General features: G+C 38.2%; 1 protein-coding gene across 1 annotated transcript in view; it reads right to left on the minus strand.

The window, feature by feature from the left end:
- Nucleotides 1-22,622, minus strand: part of LOC115218596 — a 140,367-nt gene that overhangs the window by 14,118 nt on the left and 103,627 nt on the right. The window contains exons 27-32 of the mRNA XM_036508549.1: nucleotides 22,235-22,348; nucleotides 18,803-18,916; nucleotides 12,805-12,898; nucleotides 9,547-9,621; nucleotides 7,595-7,647; nucleotides 4,948-5,035 (exon numbers count right to left, since the gene is read on the minus strand). Of these exons, the coding sequence (XP_036364442.1) occupies nucleotides 4,948-5,035; nucleotides 7,595-7,647; nucleotides 9,547-9,621; nucleotides 12,805-12,898; nucleotides 18,803-18,916; nucleotides 22,235-22,348 (538 nt within the window). The remainder of the gene's footprint in view (nucleotides 1-4,947; nucleotides 5,036-7,594; nucleotides 7,648-9,546; nucleotides 9,622-12,804; nucleotides 12,899-18,802; nucleotides 18,917-22,234; nucleotides 22,349-22,622) is intronic.

The following is a 22,622-nucleotide window of genomic DNA, read 5'->3' on the forward strand; positions in this document are numbered from 1 at the left end:
GTATCTACAGCTGGATGCCCTTCCTAACGCCAACCACTCCGTGAGTGTAGTGGGTGCTTTTTACGTGCCACCGACATAGGTGCCAGACAAGACTGACAAACGGACACGCTTGGATGGTGCTTTTTACGTGCCACTGGCACGGAGGCCAGGCAAGGCTGGCAATGGCCACGATCGGATGGTGTTTGTTATGTGCCACCGGCACGGAGGCTAATCGATGCAATGCTGGCTATGGCCACATTCGGATGGTTCTCTTACGTGCCACCGGCACTGGTATCACAACTACAAATTCCATTGATGTTGATCGATTTCGATTTTGATTTGATTTTTTGATTTTCACTTGCCTCAACGGGTCTTCACAAGTAGAGTTATGTGTCCCAAGAAGGAAGGTATGCACAGGTGGACTGACTACGTCCCAGGGTAGAGGTCTCACTTGTCCTGCTGGGTCTTCTCACGCACAGCATACTTCCAAAGGTCTCGGTCTCTGATCATTTCCTTGGTGAGACCTAAAGTTCGAAGGTCGTGCTTCACCACCTCGTCCCAGGTTTTCCTGGGTCTACCTCTTCCACAAGTTCCCTCAACCACTAGGGTGTAGCACTTTTTCACACAACTATCTTCATCCATTCTTACCACATGTCCATACCAGCGTAGACGTTGCTTTTGCACACCACATCTGATGCTTCTTAGGTCCAACGTTTCTCTCAAGGCACTTACACTCTGTCGGGTATGAACACTGACAATACACATCCATCGGAGCATACTGGCTTCATTTCTTGTGAGCTTATGCATATCCTCAGCAGTCACAGCCCATGTTTCACTGCCATGTAGCATGGCTATTCGTACACATGCGTCATACAGTCTGCCTTTTACTCTGAGCGAGAGGCCTTTTGTCACCAGCAGAGGTAAGAGCTCTCTGAACTTTGCCCAGGCTATTCTTACTCTAGCAGTTACACTTTCAGCACACCCGCCCCCGCTACTGACTTGATCACCTAGGTAATGGAAACCATCAACTATTTCTAGTTTTTCTCCCTGGAATGTGGCGGAAGATGGTCTCTGCACATTTTCAGTGCTTATTGCACCAGAAGATCTGCCACATACAAAAACTATCTTCCCAGTTAGCCTTCCTTTGACATTGCTGCACCTCTTATGTGTCCATAGCTTACACTTGGTGCATTTTATAGAGTTTCTACCTACGCCTTTTCTACAGATCGAGCAGGGCCATCTTCCTGAAGGTGTTTGTGATTTGTCTACCTTCCTACTTATTAGGACTTTGGTTTTAGCTAGGTTGACTTTAAGGCCCTTCGATTCTAATCCTTGCTTCCACACCTGAAACTTCTCCTCCAGTTCTGATAGTGACTCAGCAATTAGAGCAAGGTCATCAGCATAGAGAAGCTTCCAGGGGCATCCTGTCTTGAATTCCTCCGTTATTGCCTGGAGGACTATGATAAATAGGAGGAGGCTGAGGACTGAGCCTTGGTGGACCCCAACCTCTACCCAGAATTCTTCACTGTACTCGTTGCCAACCCTCATCTTACTGACAGCGTCCCTGTACATGGCTCGCACAGCTCTCACTAACCATTCATCTATCCCTAGTTTCCTCATTGACCACCAGATAAGGGATCGGGTGATCCTGTCAAAGGCTTTCTCCAAGTCAACAAAAGCCAGGTACAGAGGTTTATCTTTGGCTAGGTATTTCTCCTGCAGCTGTCTCACCAGAAATATGGCATCGGTGGTGCTTTTCCCTGGCATGAAGCCGAACTGCATCTTGTCCAGGTTGACTCTCTCCCTAATCAGTTGGGCTATGACCCTTTCCGTAACCTACATTACCTGATCCAACAGCTTGATACCTCTGTAATTACTTGTATCTAGGGCATCACCTTTACCTTTGTAGCAGTTGACTATTATGCTACTACACCAGTCATTGGGTAGGACTCCTTCGTGTATCACCTGGTTAACTATACGGGTGACTAGGCTATAGCTGACACTGCCAGATATTTTGAGCATCTCTGCAGTAATTCCTGATGGGCCTGGGGCTTTCCCTGTCTTCATGCTTCTAATTGCCTTAACTACCAAGGAACTGTCAACTCGGATAGCTGTTGGGTCGACATTCGGCAGACTCTCTTTATCCCATTCATTTTCTTTGTTGAGCAACCTTTCATAGTGGCATCTCCAAACCTCTCTCTTTGCATCCTCATTTAGCGCAAGTGAACCATCATCCATGCAAACACATTTCTCTCCTACCACATCACAATTCTCTCTCACACACTGTCTTGCAGCACGAAATACTTCAAGTCTTTGGTCCTCATGGTGCAGAACATTGGAAAATTTTTTCTTATCTGCTTCCCCTCCGGCTAAATAAACCTGTCTCCTAGCTTCTCTTTTCGCAGTCTGATACAATTCCCTACTACCGCCATTCTTCCAGTCTTTCCAAGCCTGTCTCTTGTCTCTAATAGCCCTGTCTATGACATTGTTCCACCACCATGTTACCCTGGGACGAGATGGGACTTTGCTCCATCCACAGATCTGGTCAGTGGCTCTCAGCAGATTGTCCCGTAGAAACCTCCAGTTGGCTTCCACATTATGTGATGCTATATCCCCTTCTATTTCGTCGAAAGCTTTGAGTAGGACGTCTCTAAATCTCCGTCCATTTGCAGGATCTTTAAGTTTCCAGACCCTTCTCCTCCAAGCTGGTCTTCTTCTGGGCATCTATTTAGCCCTATATATATATATATATATACATATATATATATATATAAATATATAATTTCCAAATCAATCAGGTGTATCCTACAGTGTTATATGCATCTACATACCGTACTTTGGGGTCTTATTTATCGTATATTTATATATTTATCTATAAATATGCAAAGTATCTGATAACAATCAATATTCAATTTTGGGGGCTTAATCGATATGCGGATATTCTATTTCAGATAATACAAATATAACCTATTGAGTATATCTGACAGTAAACTCATGGTACCAGGTTGCACATCACAAAATAACCTAAATTACCATCTATATAATGTATCTCTTTAATTATATCATACTTTAGTTAATACTTATATTTATTAAATATGAAGGAACTACACGTGTTTCAGTATTGGAAGATTACAATATATATACATATACACAACTGTATACCTATATATATACATATATAAATACATGTATAATTATTTCAACATTTCTTCAGGTCCTATTTCAAAATATTATATATCTAATTTTACATCCCTTTAAAAATAAGCAATGCAATTAACCATTAAAAATTAAAAATTATGAATTAGAAATTAAGAATAAAAAATTAAGAATAAAAAATATATTCTCTCTCTCTCTCTCTCTCTCTATATATATATATATATATATATATATATATATATATATACACGCATACACATATACATGTGTAGATATATTACAGTTAGGTCAATGAAAAATAAAGAAATATGTTTTTAAGGCAGAATTACCCAAAACATAAAATCCTGACATGTAACTAGCCCACCCACCCAGCCCCCCTGTCACATATGAGCCAATGAAGCTGCAATGTGGTCAATCAATCTGCCAGAAATAGAAGCTAAAATTCCCTGAAATTACACCTTACTGTCTTATAAAAACAAGAAGGATTGTAGAGAGGTGAGAGATGATGAGATGTGGATGGGAGAAAAAGATGTCAGAACATCAGAGATGTTGAGAAAATTGTTGTGTGTCTATAAAGACAGTAAGCATACATTTTGGAGTTGGAATGGAAACTGTACACAGAATTACTCACGAATATCTGAACTGTGCAAAATATGTTCCCAGGGTGCTCAGTGACAAACAGAAGGAAAGACACACTGGTGACAGCAGGAAGGTGGTTAAGCTTATCCAAGAGTACTTGAGTGTTGAGTTTCCTGTGACAAAAGCTGTATCTATTGCTATGACCAGAGACCAAGAAACAGAGTGCCCAATGGAAGTATCCTAGCAACCCCAGAGCCAAGAAGGCCAGGTAAAGCAAATCTATTGGGAAACTCATGCTGATTCCCTTTTTCGATAGCAAAGACATCACTGGGTTCCCTCTGGCCAGATGGTCAACACAAGATATTCAGGAAGAAATTTCACCTCTAAAGGCCAAAACAGGTGCACCAGTCCACATGTTCCGTCCTTAACAGAGAAGGGCATCAAAACTGTCCCTCATCCTCTTTGCAGTTCAGACCTTGCTGCCTGTGACTTTTGGTTGTTCCACAAGCTGATGGAGGTGATGACAAGGACACCTTCACTTTGGAGGATTTCCATGGGAGCCTTCATGAAGTGGCTGCAGCACCAGAACAAGTGCATTGCAGTATGAGGGTCCTGCTTTGAAGGAAATCAGAGTTTTGCACTTCTTTGAAATGTGTCTCTCCTGAAAAACGTCTCAAAAATTTTAGAATGCACCTTGTAAAAGACAAAGGTGAGTAAAAATTAGTACACCAGACATTTACTTTAAAATGTAATTGGAAGTTTCATTTAGACTAATTGCTTTCACAGAACACATAACTCTAACAGGATTCTCTAAATAATAGAAGACTGGTGCAAAATTGTAGCTAAATCTCACTAAAATTACAGTCATGAAATGAATGAGGAGAAAATTGGATAATGTGGTTCCGAATGGGATGAGTGTGTCTGGGACATCATATCATTGGTCCCTTCAGTCATGGACAACCTAGAGCTAAACAACAGTAGTAGTAACAACAACAACTATAGCAGCAGCAGCAGCGCCGCCGCCGCCGCCACCACCACCACCACCACACCACCACCACCACCACCACCACCACCAACAACAACAACAACACCACCACCACCAACAACAACAACAACAACAACACCACCACCACCACCACCACCACCACCACCACCACCACCACCACCACCACCACCACCACCAGCAGCAGCAGCAGCAGCAGCAGTAGCATTAAACAGGGTCAATGAACTTACAGTAGAAATATTTCCGAGAAATAATTGAACCATTGACATTTCTGAAGTCCAACCAATGCCAGTCTCAGAACTTCTTTCAGCAGCCAAACTAAAAGTGTGATAAAAAGACATGTAGAATTACAGGTTGTGTCAGATAACTGAGAGCACCTTATACCAAAAAGGTAAGATGTGTTAAAATAAATACATCAAAGAAACAAGCCATTCCACATAACCACACACAACTTCATACCAGAATCAAGTAGCCACCATCTGTACTACACTCCATCTCCTTAATGGCAGAGTCAAATGAGTTGTTAGCATCATGAGGCCTCTGTACCACACCAACAATGTCCCATTTACCATAGTGCAGAGTGTTCAAATAAGGAGAGTTTGTGGGATCCTGTGATCCCACAAACTGGGGATCACATTATTGGGTTGTTAAAGAAAAAGTGTTGTAAAATATGGCATTAAGTGGAAAATCTTATGGAAGTGCAAAATTTATTTTAAGAGCAGCAGAAAATTATGATTATGCTTAGTCAAGAAAAGAGCCATATCAAAGAACTTTCAACATACAAATGTATATCTAAACTGCAGAAGTGAGATTTGTAGTGCTTGCCCAAATGAAAGAAAGTATATTTTATCATGCATGTGGGCTTCATCATGACTATAAACACCAGTTCTCTACCTTTGGCTCTTTCACCATCAGACCCTAGGAAGCCAGAAAAGAGTTTACCTAAAACGCAAATGAATACACAGCTACATATGCACCCTAACATAAGTTAAAACATTTAGATCCCCATTCAGTATTCCCTTGACCCACCTTCCTAAAAAAAACCTTACACATATAACACTCTCGCTGCATACATTCCAACCCTACTTGAATACCAACCTCTAATTCCTAAGCACATTTCCAGAAAGCTCTTGTAGACTTACAACATCCTAGAGGTTGTTGTCAAAGGACATAAGTCTTGATAGAACCCTTACTCAGTTTGTTCCATCTCTTTTTCAAAGCACTCATAAATCAAATGTGTTTTACACCTCCAATAACAGAAAGCAGTCACCTTATTTTTTCCATACCTGCCAGCTCTGACAATGACATGGTATTACATAACCAGGCAGATATCTAACATCTGGTTTAATACCCAATGTAAAACCAATAGGTAAGATTGGCTGTAATGGATTTATAATTCTGTACACTTTGATTAATATATATATGAGGTTTGTCTGTAAAGTAATGGGACTGGTGTCACAAACAATTTATTTCAATTTCAAACAAAAAAACTACATGGTTTTCCCTTCAAAATAATCCCCTTGAGTCTGATGCATTTTTCCATCCTTCTATGGAAGGATTCACCTGGGATGCCCTTCAGCTCTGTTGTTACAGCTCTCTTGATGGCCTCCACACCTTCAAAACAGGTCCCCCTTGATGATCTGGAATTTGGGGAAAAGAAAAAAGTCACATGGAGCAAGATCAGGTGTACAGGGAAGTTATTCCTGTACAGCAATGTTCTTCTTGGTTAGGAACTGCTGGATGCTCAAGGTCATCAGGTGCGTTGTCATGGTGAAGCAGCCATGATTTGTCCTGTCACAACTCGAGTCTCTTCTCGTGCACTGAGCGAAACAAATGCCACAGGATCTCTCTTGCTGATTGATCATCTGGCCCCGTGGCAGTGAGAACTCACTGTGGATGGTACTCCTCACATCAAAAAATGTAATCAACATAACTTTTGACTATCTTGCTTTCTTCAGCCTTGGCATTGTTGCAGCTTTCCAACTCTGGTGCTTGGCTTCCGGGTCATACTCGAAAATCCCTGTGTCATCACCATTGATGACTCTATGAAGCAAGTCTGGTTCAGTTTGAAAACTTTCAATGATGTACTGACACACCTGCATACAGTGCTCCATTTGATCATCATCCAACAGCCTAGGCACCATTTTTCTGCAGACTCCCGCATGCCTAAAATCTTTGGATATAATCTTCCAAACACTGTCTTTTCTCATGTTCCAGCTGACTTGTGACCATTCCAATGGTCAACCAATGATTGCCATGCTCAACCTGCCTTGCTTGCTTGATGCTGACCTCACTCCTACATGTTGAAGACCTCCTGCTCATGGGGGTCTTCTTCCACCTCCTCGCACCCCTCTTTGAGCCTCTCATGCCACTCAAAAACATAATGTCATCTCCATACACTTGCTGAAGTATTTCAAGTGCTTGTGACTAAGTTTCCCCCCAACTGGACCAAAAATGTCAGGGTTATTCGTTGCTTGGCATTCATCGTTTGTTCCTCAGTGCTCATAGCTGAACGACTGAAAAAGAGGAGGAATAAACAAAAGCAGGCGAAGAAATATGCAATGGTTTCAGAAAACTTAGATTACAGTTATATACTCCCAAGGTATTATGTTAGATGATAACACAATCTGCTTATCTCTCTTTCGCTCATAGCTCACACAACACACTCTGTTTTGTTTCTTTTCAGACAGACATTATATATACATCTGTCTGTGTGTGTGTGTGTGTGTGTATGTATATATATATATATAATATATATATATATATTTATTTATATCTAATCCTACTCATTTGCCATCTGTCTTCCAATGAAGCATTTAAAAATCCTGCTAAACACAGATATTACATTTGGTGTGCAAAAACTGAAAACTCACTTACCTAAGGAAAGCATGTGACATGGCATAGTTGCCCAGCTTTAAATTTAAGTAACCCTGAAAAGTTTCCACAAAAGTAAAATTCAAATGTATAAGCAACACAAAGATGGATAAATAAAAAGCACAAAAGGAGTTTCATGAAATCAATAATAGCTTCAAACATGGCACAAAGCAACACTCTTGATTGGGTCGGGGCTCCAATTAATTGAATCAACCGCAATATTTGACTGCTAATTATTTTATTAAGTCCAGAAAAAATGGAAGGTTAACGTTAGTGGGATTTGAACTTTGAACACAAAGTTTCATAAATAAATACTGTGGTCCAGAGTTGATCTTAAGTTTTGTGAGTGAAATAAACAGGAACTGTGTGGAAACCTAGTTGAATAGACTCTACAGTCCTCCTTGTTTAACAGCACAAGCTGGCCTTTGGATGCATTTAGTGGAACAGTTCATTTTATGGAGACTGTGCATCAATGCAAGCATGTGCAGGCCTCAGCAAGATGTTCTCAAGATTGGCAGTTGTCCATGAATGTTTGGTGTTTATCCAGCAGAAATGCTTCTGACATGGGCCAATACAGCTTGGCACCAGTGTCATTGCAGGTAAGCATTGCTGTTAGAACAATAAACACCTGGAACAGACAGCACAAGTAATCAACTTATCCTCTGCTCCTCTATTGGTACTCCTTTAATTGGGCTTGAAGTCAGAAAAAATACCACAAAGTATTCCATCCAACATTCTTATCAACTTTGCCAATTTTGCTGTCATAGGTTAACATTAAATAACAAGAATATAGAGTGGTAAACACCCAGTTTAACACCACAACCTGGTACCCCAAGATCTTTAGTAATCTCTAGTCTGTGGCAAACATTCAGGTCTCTGCCTTCTCACCAGTCTCAAAAGTCCCTAAAAGAATCATGAATATTGTCTTTTTTTCTACCACTAAGCCATTAAAAATATATAAAGAACAAAAGGAGTTCATGTAGCAGCCAAATCTCCCCTAATTCTGCTGCCACTGTCACCACCTCACTCTAGTTTCTATTTCTGTTTAGAAACATTGTCATTTACTCATTATCAATCAAGGTAGACTTATTCCGTTGAGAATCCAACAGTTTTTAATTGTTTCATCTCTTTCAAACATATTGTTACATAATATCCCAATATTTTAAACATTTTTTTTTCTTTAATGACTCCCTTTTGAGGGTCCCTAAGATGGATGGAAGAAAGTTGTGACGTGTATTTTAGAAATTGGCACCGCATGTTTTTTGTAGTGGTTGACGTCATGTTTAATAGTGTTGGCAAATTTAAAAATAAACACAGAATGAAATATTGTATACAAAAGCCAAGATTGTCAATGACTAGTGAGCCGAGGTTCAGACGTCTAGACAAAAACAACCAGTTGAAGAGAAGAAAAGGAAGAAGAAAAAGCTGCAGCCATTATATAACAATTCCTACAACAAACTTCTGGACATATTTATGATCAAACACATAAAAAGAGTTGTTGCACTTGAAGGAGACAAATCAACTGTACACATGCATCTCTTTTTGTGTTAATAAACTAACAGTTTCCACAAGACCGTCATATTGCTATATTCCTTGTCCAGTCAGTCATTGTTCTTTGTATCTTGATAACGAGATATTTATCTCTTTTTGTGGTAACCAGTGAACAGTTTCCAGAGAAGTGGTCCTGAAGCTGGAAACCTGACCTGAAGGCTGCCTTTAGTAGAGTCCAATCTATTACAAGTAAAAATCAAGTTTTGCATCCAATGAAAAGAATGCTCCTTCCAATGGGTTCCTACACAGTTTCCATTTATCACATTTTACTGACTTTCTTTGCACAAGTATGTAATCAAACTTGAAACCACAAAATGAACTTGTTAATGATAGGGCTATAGCTGCACTCAACAACTACATATGCAATTAATGGTACACAAATATAATTAAGAAAAAAAACTTACCAAATGAAGGTAGGCTCTATAGTTATTGGGCTGTATATGAATTACAATGATGAAATCTTTTAAGGCATCAGTGTACTGTAAAGACACAAAACATGGCTGTACTAATACAAAATTGTAACTTTTGTAGATTTAATTCTCTCTCTCCTCCTTGATATGTTCTGAGTTCAAATCACACTGAGCTTAACTTTGTTTCTCATCTTTCTGGTATCTCTTCTATTATGATTCCATTCAAATCTATGATGCCTTACAAAAATATAAATTAACTCTAGAAATTTTTTTCATTGATCCTAAAAAGGGAAAGCAAAATTGACCCTTGCTGATATTTGAACTTTGTAAAGAGTCTTAACTAAATATCATAAAAGCATTTTGACAGAAGCTCTAATGATTGTAACTTAATCTATCGAGTCAGGTACCAGTCATATATTGCGATTCAGTAACTAACTACAGTGTCCCCAATAATGTTTGATTCTTCATTAATGTTCGATATGAAAATGTAATTTAAAATATACTTGAAATCAGTTTCATTATATTTTGTATTAAATTTTTTCTGAGGTAATTGATATTTCTTAATAAGAACATTTTCAGTAACTGGATAATAAACACAACAGCAGAAACAAATGTGTTGACATTCCTAAAGAAAATATAAATATCTGAGAAGATAATAAATTTAAGTATTTAAAGCTTTGTCAGTGGATTTGGTAGACAAAAACTGAAAGAAGCCAGTCGTGTGTGTGAGTGAGTGTGAGTGTGTGTAGACCCTTGTCTTGAAATGATGTGATGGTTATAGATGAGCCTTGATGTCATACAAGTGATGTTGTTCATTTCCAGTCTTTCATAAAAGACATGTCAGGCCATGGGAGGAAATATTACCTTGCCTGGAAACTGGTGAGTGTTGGTGACTGGAAAGGCATCTGCTTCAATAAATTCCATCCAACACATACAAGCATGGGAAAGCGGTTAAGATGACAATGACAACAAGGATGATGATGATAATGATGACGATGATTTTGTCGTAAAGATTGTTTGCCAACAAAACATGGCAGTCCTGGTTTAGGATGAATGTTGCTCTAGCAATACACAGATATTGTTTTGAGCTGAGTGGGGGTGCTAGATTCCCTTGTTCAAAAATATAAGGACACAGATTGTGTCGTATAGCCAGCTGGAGACAATGAGTCCTGGGGTTAAATTACAGCAACATTTATCCTAAACCAGGACTGCTTTGTCATGTTGCAAAACAATCTTTACTACAAAGTACTGTTGCTGAATATCTCATGTTGTGAGATTTAAAAATAGCAATTTTCTGACGATTTTGTTAATTACCTAATTAATAATTCCATTGCCATTATGTCTCCATTCAACTGACTTCATGAAAAGTAAAATTTAAATAAACTAATTATAGCTGTGCCAGTGGCTTATAGATAAAGGCATTTATTACTAAACTTCTTTTAATAATAAAGGCTTCCAGCTTGAACCCTGTCTAAGACCGTGCACACAGCCAGGCCAGTTAAAACGAAGACATCTCATGATAATCATCAATGAAACACATCAATTGATTATAAAGATGATGTTAAAATATTCAAATAGTGTAAATAAACATATTAAAGAATCATAATAATCTGTTAATATTGTTGCCAACAAAATCTTCTTTGAAATTTATCCAGAATATTAGAAATTACAACAAAAGTTGTTGAAGATAACCCAAAGGTGAAAGGATACTGTATAAATACAATCGCAATATTTGTAAATATTAATGTGGAAATTAATTAAGACTAAATTCCCTTGATGAGACTGGTCAGAAGATATTTAAGGATCTAGTTGGGATGGCTGTCAGCATTTCAAAAATTAAAGTTTATTGAAATTTTTTTAATTTGGCACATTAATATACTTTTCCAAGTTGAATTGCTGAAGTTATTTCACTTTTTCCAGAAAAATGTTTTTAAAAATGTTATAGAGGTTTAAAGTTTAATCATTTTCACCCAATCAGGAAACAGGATTTGGAAGCTGTCATTTTGTGCGTGACTGCAAGTGTTGTCAACATTCTGAAAATAGCATGTCATTATATGAAACTAAACAAATCAAATTCTGCTTAACGTATGTCAAACCCCTCATAACTTTTTTTAAAATTTGGAATTCTCAGAAAATTCTCGTGAATTTGTATTCTAAACATGGAAATTCATACGATTATGTAAAAAAATTTTTAATGGAGGAGACAAAAGAGTTCTCATGTTTGGCTTGTTACTATGGAAACAAGCATAAATGTGTCTGTGGCTTATGATTGGCTAAAATTACCCCAAATCTTCAAACTTTAATTGCTACTAACATTTTATTGATTTATAGTGAAAATGATTTTCACATCATTCATTAGCCTATAAAAGTGTATCATTACACCAAATATGAAATCAATTCAAACAGAAAATGATGCTGGCAGCCAAACCAACTAGATCTGAAATGAATGTATTCTTCATTGATTTAGAAACTGCCTTTAATTTTCTGATGGAAAATGGATTAACTCCATGATTGATTCTCTTCTCTAATATTGTTTCAAAACAGATTTTTAGGATTTTAACTTTTAATTGTTTAAACTTTTAAAGAACAAGATCTGATCTGCAAGCTTCATTATTCTCTACGACTCATAAAAGAATTACCACTATTCTCATGGCAGCACTAAGAAGATATTTATTTCAGTAATCAGCAGAAAATCACAAAAGTGACTCAAGAGTTGACAGTTTCATTCTTGATACTTATCCAACATAATCCAGCTAAAAGGGTAGAGTTACAATACAGGCGAATATCTATATTTAAATACCATTTTTGTGATTCTCTTATAAAACAATATTAACCTATCTAGTGCCCACAAATCAATGGAAGAACTTCTTGGTGGTTGGTTGGCCTGCTGGAAATAACAGTCAAATCTAACTCAAACAATAATCTATTGTCTTGAAAAAGAAACATCAGATAATGTAGCCCTAAGTAGCCTTTGAATGATAGTGTGGATAATTATGAATAGAAGGGCTGTTAGTTCAGAGGCTAAATCAAGGTTGATCTGGGGCTAAATAACAAGTTTCCATGAAGTCATTCAAAGCAACACAACTGAAGACTGACCTCACTTCTGGCTGTTGATTTACAAAAACAACATCAATATCAATCTTCCAGTCAGAACTTAAACTTTTAAAAAATAACAAACACCTTCAAACAAGATATGTCATTTTCATTAAATTAATAAGTTACAAGCCATCAAAATGTACCTCCAATATTTACCTGTTCAATTTTTTGATAAACCTGAGCACGGGAGAAATAACCTCTGATAGATGTAGGTTCCAGGTTTATTACATCTGTGTAATACATTAAAGCCCTACCAAATAGAAAAAAATATTACTAAAAATGAAACAGAAATATATAAATGTTGTTGTTTGACTGATTATCAATGAATTGAGGACACATTGTGGTTGCAGCACCAAGTACAAGAGTTTTAGTTATTATAGGAAACTCAGTATAGCATTGCTCTGTGTGTGTGTGTGTGTGTGTGTGTGTGTATGTGTGTGCACGTGCTTGTGTGTCTGTGTATGTATGTCATCATCATCATCATCGTTTAACGTCCGTTCTCCATGCTAGCATGGGTTGGACGGTTCGACAGGGGATCTGGGAAGCCAGAAGGCTGCTCCAGGCTCCAGATAATAATAATAATAATAATAATAATAATAATAATAATAATAATAATAATAATGCTGAGATTCCCTTCGGTCATGGGATTGCACCTAGAAAGTTACCCTCCCAGACACAAGTCCGGGCAAGGTTGTTTATGGAAGACCAGCAGATGCCCATGCATACCGGCCTCCCCTCTCCACGCGACCAGTGTTATCCAAGGGAAAGGCAAAGGCCGATACAGCTTGGCACCTGTGATGTCACAACTCATTACGACAGCTGAGTGAACTGGAGCAATGTGAAATAAAGTGTCTTGCTCAAGAATACAATACGCAGCCCAGTTTGGATTTGAATTTACAACTTCATGATCGTAAGCTCGACGCTCTACCCACTGAGCCATCTCTATATATATAAAACTGAGAATGTGTGTCTGTCTGTCTGTGTGTTTCCCTAAAACTTGAGAACTACACATTCAATTTCATTCAAATTTTACACATGCCTTACTTAAGGTCCGGGGAGTGTCATCAGCAAAAAAATCTTAACTTTTTCTCTAGGGTGACCCCACAGCAATATCATATCTTCTCCACTATTTCAGTATTACATGTTAAAAGTGAAACAAAAACATCTCTCTATTGTAATGCAGACACTTTCATTTTAATACTGAAACTATTAAAATGAAAGTATTATATAACAGGGATGAACTATTAATAGTGGTCATCCTTTTTGCTAGAAGAAGATCTGCTATGGTCTTATATGCTACACCACTCGTTTTCAATTCATATTAATCAAATTAATATTCAATTTTTCACCCTTATTATGTGTGTGTGTGTATTAGCAATTCGTATAAAATTGCATCAATGACTTGAACTTGAATAAGTGGTTTCACATAAATGGGGATAAATTAAAAAGGTTTGTTGTTATTATTATTACTGTTTGACTATTGTAATCACGTTTGTTGGTTCCTCGTCAGGGAAATGCTGTTGTGTTGCATTTGTTAAATAATTGTAAACCGTAACCCTCCCCTTTTCGGTTATTGTTTAAAAATTGAATCTTGTCCCTGTTTGGGGAAATTGACAATATTTTCACCGTCTTTACAGAAGCATTTTTGTTAAAATGCCTTCGATAGAAGAAAGTCCAAAAATGAACTTCGCTGCAGCCGTACACTTCTATACAAGAGGGAGGACAAGATCCAATTGATCGAAATTGCAAGAGACGGGCCTACAATTCCAGTCTGTTATATATTTTGAGTATTGTTATCACTAGCAATATCAAGATATAACTTTGTATTTTGTATTTTATGTGTAGATGTATATATATAGATGTACATGTAATATGTACACATATATATACACATATATACATGCATAATATATCTACCCATACACACATATGCACACACACACACACACATACATAGGGGTAATTGTGGCTGTGTGGTAACAAACTACGTTCCAAACACATGGTCCTGGGTTCAGTCCCACTGTGTGGTGACTTGGCATGTGTCTTCTGCTGTAGCCTAAGACCAACAAAAGCCTTCTCAGTGGATTTTGTACATATATACAGGTATACATACATATATATACATGCATACGTACATATTCGGCATAAACACTCTACCACTACAACTAATAACTGTTGGGAACACTTTCAACGCCCGAGTTTTCCATCTGAAGTTAATCTCTCTTATGGAGCTCATACAAAAAGGGCAAGTCTTTGGGCCCATACAATGTGACATGTACACAATCGAGTGGCAAAAAAGGGGCCTTCCACATGCTCATAACCTGCTTTGGCTCTCAGCGAAGATCAATTCCAATGACATCGACAAGATAATCTCTGCAGAGCTTCCTGATCCAGCTTTAGACAAAGAACTATACGAAATAGTTAAAGCAAACATTGTACATGATCCATGTGGGCGTGGATTCAACATAAACACACCATGCTTGAGGGACAGCATATGTTCAAAAAGATTTCCAAGGAGGTTCCTACAAGAAACGCAAACAGGTGCTGATGGGTATCCATCATACAGACGCAGAAAACAAGAAGACGGAAGTTTCACAGCAACTATCGGACAACATGATATTGATAATAGATGGATTGTTCCATACTGCCCATTCCTGTCAAAGACTTTCAATGCCCACATCAACGTTGAATTTTGCAACTCCGTTAAATCCATCAAGTACGTTTGCAAATATGTAAACAAGGGTTCTGACGCTGCAATGTTTGGACTTCAACAAGAATACTGCCAGGATGAGGTGATGCATTATCAGGTGGGATGGTACATAAGTAGCAACGAGGCTTTCTGGCGTATCTTTGGCTTTCCAATTCACCAACGACACCCCGCCATTCAACAGCTTGCAGTCAAAGAGTGTACTTCACCGATGCTAATGCTTCTCTGTTGGCAGAGGAACCAAGGGATAGCACACTCACTGCATTCTTCAAGCTTTGTCAAGTGGATCCATTCACTCAAACCTTGCTGTATCCACAGATTCCATTGTACTACACTTGGAATGGAAAAAAATGGGCCCTACGGAAAGCAGGTCAAAATGTTCATGGATATCCTGGCATTAAGTTTCACACTTGCCTTGGGCGAGTATACACAGTGCATCCCACTCAACAAGAGTGCTTCTACCTTCGTCTACTACTGCATGAGGTCAGAGGGCCAACGTCTTTCCAGGCTCTAAAAACTGTTCATGGACATGTCTGCACAACATACAGAGAAGCCTGCTATCGACAAAGTCTGTTAGAAGATGGTGCACAATGGGATGCAACTTTAGGAGAGGCTGCTTTATCACAATCACCTAAAAGTCTCAGGGCACTATTTGCAGTATTAGTACAGGCATGCGAACTGTGTGATCCGGCCACTCCATGGCTCAAATATAGAGACAACCTGGCTGAAGACTTTCAGCGCCAAGCTCAACTGCTTTATCCTGACATGGAGGGTATCAGCAATGAAATCTATAACAAAACACTCATTGACATTGAAGACAGAATTGCTAAACTGGGTGGAATTGAATTGTCGACGTATGGCCTGCCACAAGTATTCAGGTCAGGGTCAAATAGCCTTCCCACTGCTGTCATTCGTGAAACAACCTACGACACTCAAGTGCTTTCAAAGTACATTGTTGAAAATGAGCCTAAATTACTTCCGGACCAGCTGCAGGCCTACAGAACTATTCTTAACAGTGTACGCCAATGCGAGAGACAAATCTTCTTCCTCAATGCTCCTGAAAGGACAGGAAAAACATTTATTACAAAACTTCTCCTTGCAGAAGTTACGCAGTATCAGGACATTGCAGTAGCTGTAGCCTCCTCTGGCATTGCAGCTACTTTGTTACCCGGTGGCAGGACAGCACACTCAACTTTTAAACTCCCTCTCAATTTAGCAGCATCCAAAATGCCTTCATGCAACATCAACAAAAGCTCAGATCAGGGACAAGTACTTAAAATGTATCATCTAATTGTCTGGGATGAGTGCACTATGGCTCACAAGGGAGCTTTGGAAGCATTAGATAGAGCCCTGAAAGACATCCGAGACATGGGAGGTGTAACGCTTCTGTTGTCAGGTGATTTCAGGTAAACTCTTCCTGTCATTCCGAAAGGCACTAGAGCAGATGAAGTCCAAGCATGCCTAAATTCCTCTACCCTGTGGCATCATGTTACAATCGTCAGTCTCACCACTAACATGAGAGCTCAGCTACACGCGACAAAATGTTCACAAAGTTTGTGCAGGACATTTTGACACTTGGTGAAGGCAAGATGCCTCTCGATGTTGCAGGACAAATGGAAGTGTGGTCATTTTCCTCTGTTGTTAATTCTGTAGATGACCTCAATCACAAAGCCTTTCCCAACTTCACACAAAACTACCAAAATCACAATTGGCTGTGTGAAAGAGCAATATTAGCTCCAAAAAACGTCGCTGTTAACAAAATTAATCAACAGCTAATGCATTCTCTTCCTGGCACTATACACACTTACAAGTCTGTTGATACAATTCCAGATATAAATGAAGTTGTGAACTATCCTCCTGAATTTCTCAATTCACTGGAGCCTCCTGGACTACCTCCACACATATTAGCACTTAAAGTTGGAACTCCTGTAATGCTACTCCGCAATCTGGAACCACCAAGACTTTGCAATGGAACACGACTGGTGATAAAGAAAATGATGTCACATTCTTTCTGGATGTGGAAAAGGTGATGACATCTTTATTCCAAGATTTCCTCTTACTCCATCAGGAGCAGAAATTCCATTTACATTCAGAAGACTGCGATTCCCCCTTCGTGTCAGCTTTGCCATGTCCATTAACAAATCTCAGGGTCAAACCCTCTCTGTAGCTAGTCTTCTCTTGGAAGAGCCCAGCTTCTCGCATGGACAACTGTATGTTGGTTGCTCAAGAGTAGGAACCAAAAGAAACCTTTTTGTATATGCTCCACAAGGAAAAACAAGGAACATTGTTTACAATGAGGTGTTATAATCTCAACAGCCAGGAGGTATATACATGATCCCCTTTTTTTTAACAAACTTCATGTACTTTCATGTATTTATATTAATATACATATATATGTGTGTGTGTGTGTATCCATATATATATAACAGAAAAGTCTAATTCTTCAATTGAATGTAACTGGGCAACGCTGGGTATCTCTGCTAGTAATAATAATAATAATAATAATAATAACAATAGTCCTTGGATAGAATTTATAAACATTTAATGCATCGCTATGCATATTTCCACAAATCACATGTCTCTTAAGATCACGGTCTGTATTTCTGGGTTGATCATCTTCACAGATTCATTTCTTCAGGCAATATAACATTAATAGATGTACAACAAAGGGATGCTTATCACTTTTGATCACACACATACACACACATACACACCATATTTTCAAGCATATAAGGTGCATCCCAATTGTGGCAGGCCTAATCTGCAGGAAAAAAAAAACAACTGCAGCCAACTCTGGATCCCAGAGCCGAATGTTTCACACATTTTCATGTATAGGAACCATGAAAATTTAGATTGATGTTCTTTGGTAAACAGTTATTCTTGGCTAAGTTACTTACCTTAACATTACCAAATATCACCAATTTTGTTTCAGCAACACTGATAGCTATCCTCTCATACAAACAAACAACAGCACACGGCTACTGAGGACACAGATTTGCTTAATATATACTAAATAAATGTATTTGTTATTTCTTAATATAACACATGTATTTTTAATCTATACCTTAGGCCTTACCATAGCACTAAAATTAACACTTGACAGTTGCACAAGCCTATCTGAAGCCTGACCTTCAACATATAAGGCGCAGGGTGATGTTTTGTGGGAATTTTGGGGTAAAAAGCATGCCTTATAAGCTGGAAAATATGGTGTGTGTGTATATATATATGTGTGTGTATATATATATATATACATACATATGGAAAGAGAGCGACAGAGGGGGAGAGAGAAAAAGAGAGAGACATGTATAGCTATATAGGCAACACTGGCATTATTAAAAAACTTCTATAAACTTTAAAAACAAAAACAGAACTCTTTTTTTTTTATGTTGTTGTTAGTCATGGAATATAATTTTGCAGTAATTAGTTTGAGCAAAGAATTGAACATACTTTTTATAATTTTGGATATATCTTGAATAAATATGTCCCAAAGTGAGTAGAGAATTTACATGGTTTGGTTGGAATTGAAGTATACACAGAAAATCACTGATGGCTTGATGAATGCTTGAAGAGAAAAATAGGAAAATTATAAATTGAATTTTAAACATCATTTTAATAATAGTCATCATAAAAGTCAGCATTTGCCATAGAAATAGGTATAACCAGATCAAGATGGGTATTAGGATTAGGAGATATTTTCTGGACAATTAGGTTTTCTAAAAGCTTTGATATAGTCAAAGAGAGGAGGAGGAGAGATGGAAGAAGAAAAGGGGGAAGAGTAGAAAATAGCAGGAAGGGGAGAGCAGTAGAAAGGGAGAGTAAACGAAAGGAGAGGAGAGGAAAACTGTAGAGAGGGAGGAAAGAGGGGGAAGAGAGTAGAAGAGGACAGGGTGGAGGAGAGAAAGGAGTAGAGAAGAGAAGGGGAAGAGAGGAGAGTAGAATAATCTTTTCTACTCTAAGCACAAGGCCCACAATTTTGGGCGAGGGGGCCAGTTGCTTAGATCGACTCCAATACACAACTGGTACTTAATTTATTGACCCTGAAAGGATGAAAGGCAAATTCAACCTTGGCAGAATTTGAACTCAGAACATAAAGACAGACGAAATGGGGTAATATATACTGCATAAGAATTTTACTCTCATAATCTATTTACTGGTTTCATTCATTGGTCTGGGGTCAGGCTGAGGAACCACCTTCAAGAAATTCACAAGCTCTGGTATACATTGCATTTATCTCTATGGAATGGCTGAATGTATCTATTGAGCTATGAGATGGTATCAAAAAGTTTCCAAACTAGTTAAAAATAACTTATTTACCTAAATTTTAACATCATCTCCTTCAAAGCACTCACCCTAAAGGTCAATACACTGATCCCAGTATTCCTGCCACTTTTGGAATCCGGCCTGAAAGTTGCTTTCTGTGAGTTGATGGATCTTCTGTGACTCGCTCTTCATCTCAACAATGGTGTTAAAACAGCAACTTTTGAGCTTAATTTTCATCTTGGGGAAGAGATGGAAGTCTGCAGGTGAAAAGGGCTGATGCAGAAGCGGTACGAAGTTGTCTTTGAGTGAGGGGAGCTCAGTGACAGGGTGTACTGTCGAGGAATGTCTTCCCTTAAACACTTCAAAATATCACAGTGAACTCTTGATCGATGGTCTGGCCGCCCTTGCGGACAAATTCTCAATGTTGGGAAAAATTATGGGCATGCTCTTGAACGAGCTGTAGCTTTGTCATTGTGTTGACTGCTGCTTTCAGGGTTGTATCTGTAGACCCAACTCTCATCACCAGTGATGATCCTTGACATGAAGGATGAATCATCACTGACACGCTGACAGAGATCTGGATAGACTTCAACACAATGTTCTTTTTGCTCAGTGGTTAGCAGGTGGCGGGAAAAACTTGGCAGAAACAGGCCACATGTTCAATTCAGACATGAGGTTTGCCTGCATGGATCCATACAACAGACCAAACAACATCAGTAACATCATTGATTGTCCTCCGTTGATCCTCATGCACAAACTGATGATTTTCTCCACATTTCTAAGGGTGACGTTCATGACAGGTCTTGCAGATCACTCATCATCATCCAGAGACATTCCTCAACTTTTGAAGTGTCCATGCCACTTGAAACATTACAAATGATCCATTGCCTCATCACCGTAAGCTTGCCAAAACATGTTCAATGTTTTTGTAGCAGACTTCCCAAGTTTAATGCAAAATTTCACATTGGCTTTTTTATTCCAACTTCCTGTCCATGACAAAATCGCAGACTACAACATACACGTGATCATAAAACACAAATTTCACAACTTGCAAAGTAAACACAGCGATGTCACTCGATATACTGCCTCATGAAGGTCACTGCTAGCTCTCACTGCACATGCAACCATGTGCTGCCATCTGTTAGCATGCTACAGAACTAGTCCAGGAGCTTTTTGACACCACCTCGTATGTGCCTTTTAAGGAGTTAACTCTTCTAGGCAGTAAACACTGCAAGAAATTTACACATGCACACATGAACATACACACACAATGGGCTTCTGTCAACTAAATTCTGTTCACAAGCTACAAATTAACCTGATGATATCATAAAAGACATTTTTCCAAGATGCTATACAATAGAATTGAACCCAGAAGCACATGGTTATGAAGCAGTGAACTTAATTACATAACAATAAATTAACATGAATTATAGAGGTGGGATGTATGATATATCCACTGTGAATCTTGTACCCATTTTATTCCTGTTAAATCACCAACTACTTCTTCTTACTCTCTCATTTATCATTCATTCTCTCCCCTACTCACTGTACACAGCCTGTATATCAAGGATTGGTATTTGATCATTCCATATTCAGTTACCTTTTATCATGCTATCTCTCTTTTTCCATCACACTTTATCATGTAACCTCTGTTCTAACATTGGAGCCTCCTATATAGATCACACTTCTTTACTGCCAGCCACCACACACTTTCTCTCATATGACTTTTTATCTCCCATTCATATCGCCACCAATTTCTAGAGCTATACCATCATGCAACTCATATTCTTGTTCTATTCAAACTCATCATCAACAACCAATATGTAGCTATCACTTTCTAATTTCCATTACTCTCTCTGTTACTATCCTCTCACTCTGTCTCTCTCTCTCTCTTCCATCATTCTCTTGGTTATCAGTTTCTTTTCTATTCATACTCTCACTCGTGTTTGCCTTGAACAGAGACCATGTAAACTAGAGAGGACACTTTCATTATTCAAGGAAACAAAGTAACCTCTGTCTCTCTTTCCCTCCCTTCTTCCCTTAGTGCTGATGCTGTAATAAAACATATTCATTATTCTTAGTAAAATGTTTGGTGTTAGGAATGACATTCATCCATAGAAACCATGACAAAAACTGACCTTATATCTAGGAGAGCAGTGACCCCATATAAAAGAACTAATTTAAACTACGACGATCCATCCAGTCTGAGCCAGCATAGAAAGTGGATGTAAAATGATGATGGTGAGTTTTTTCTGGAACTGATGGAGAAATATTTTGGTCTCTTGAACTGTTTTGCTTTATCAACTTTCTGTAATGTGAACGATTCATTCTATTTTTGTTATTAAAGTTCACTGAGAAAAACTGTATATACTCATTTAAAAGGGGAAATTTCAAACCAGATTTTTTGGCTAAATTCATGCAATCAACTACTATGTAGATACTATTTTTAAGGAGCTGAAATTTAAGGCACAATTCAAAATACCTTATACGTAGCAGAGCACCAATTGAACTCTCAAATTTTCTCTTTTCATCCAACCAGCCTCAGAGACCATGAAAAGTGCCAATGGTATAGCTCTATCTGACTAAGCTATTATAAAAAATAATCTTGTTTATACTTACAGTTCAAGTTTTATATAGAGCTGACCTCTTTGATAATAAGAGCTCATGTTTTCTTGCATATCATTCAGAAATAAACTTAAACTAAAATCTGTAATAGCCTGCTTTATATTGTTCCTGAAATGAAAATACAAAAGAAAATCACTAAAAGACACACACATACACATGGCTGTAATATCTGCGGAGTGGAGGAATATATTTGTAGTGATGAGAATAATAATGAAGTGAGTGTAAGATACTAATTAAAGTATAATAACTGAAGTAAGTGTAAAGACCCTTATGTGATATGAAAAATTTAAAGCAATATTTACGTGAAGCTCTAAAAAAAGAAAAAAATTGTTTAAATCTAAGGGGAGATAACTAAATAATTCGGACATGTTTACGACACCAA

This window comes from Octopus sinensis, linkage group LG13 (assembly GCF_006345805.1).
Source record: "Octopus sinensis linkage group LG13, ASM634580v1, whole genome shotgun sequence".
Taxonomy (NCBI): domain Eukaryota; kingdom Metazoa; phylum Mollusca; class Cephalopoda; order Octopoda; family Octopodidae; genus Octopus; species Octopus sinensis.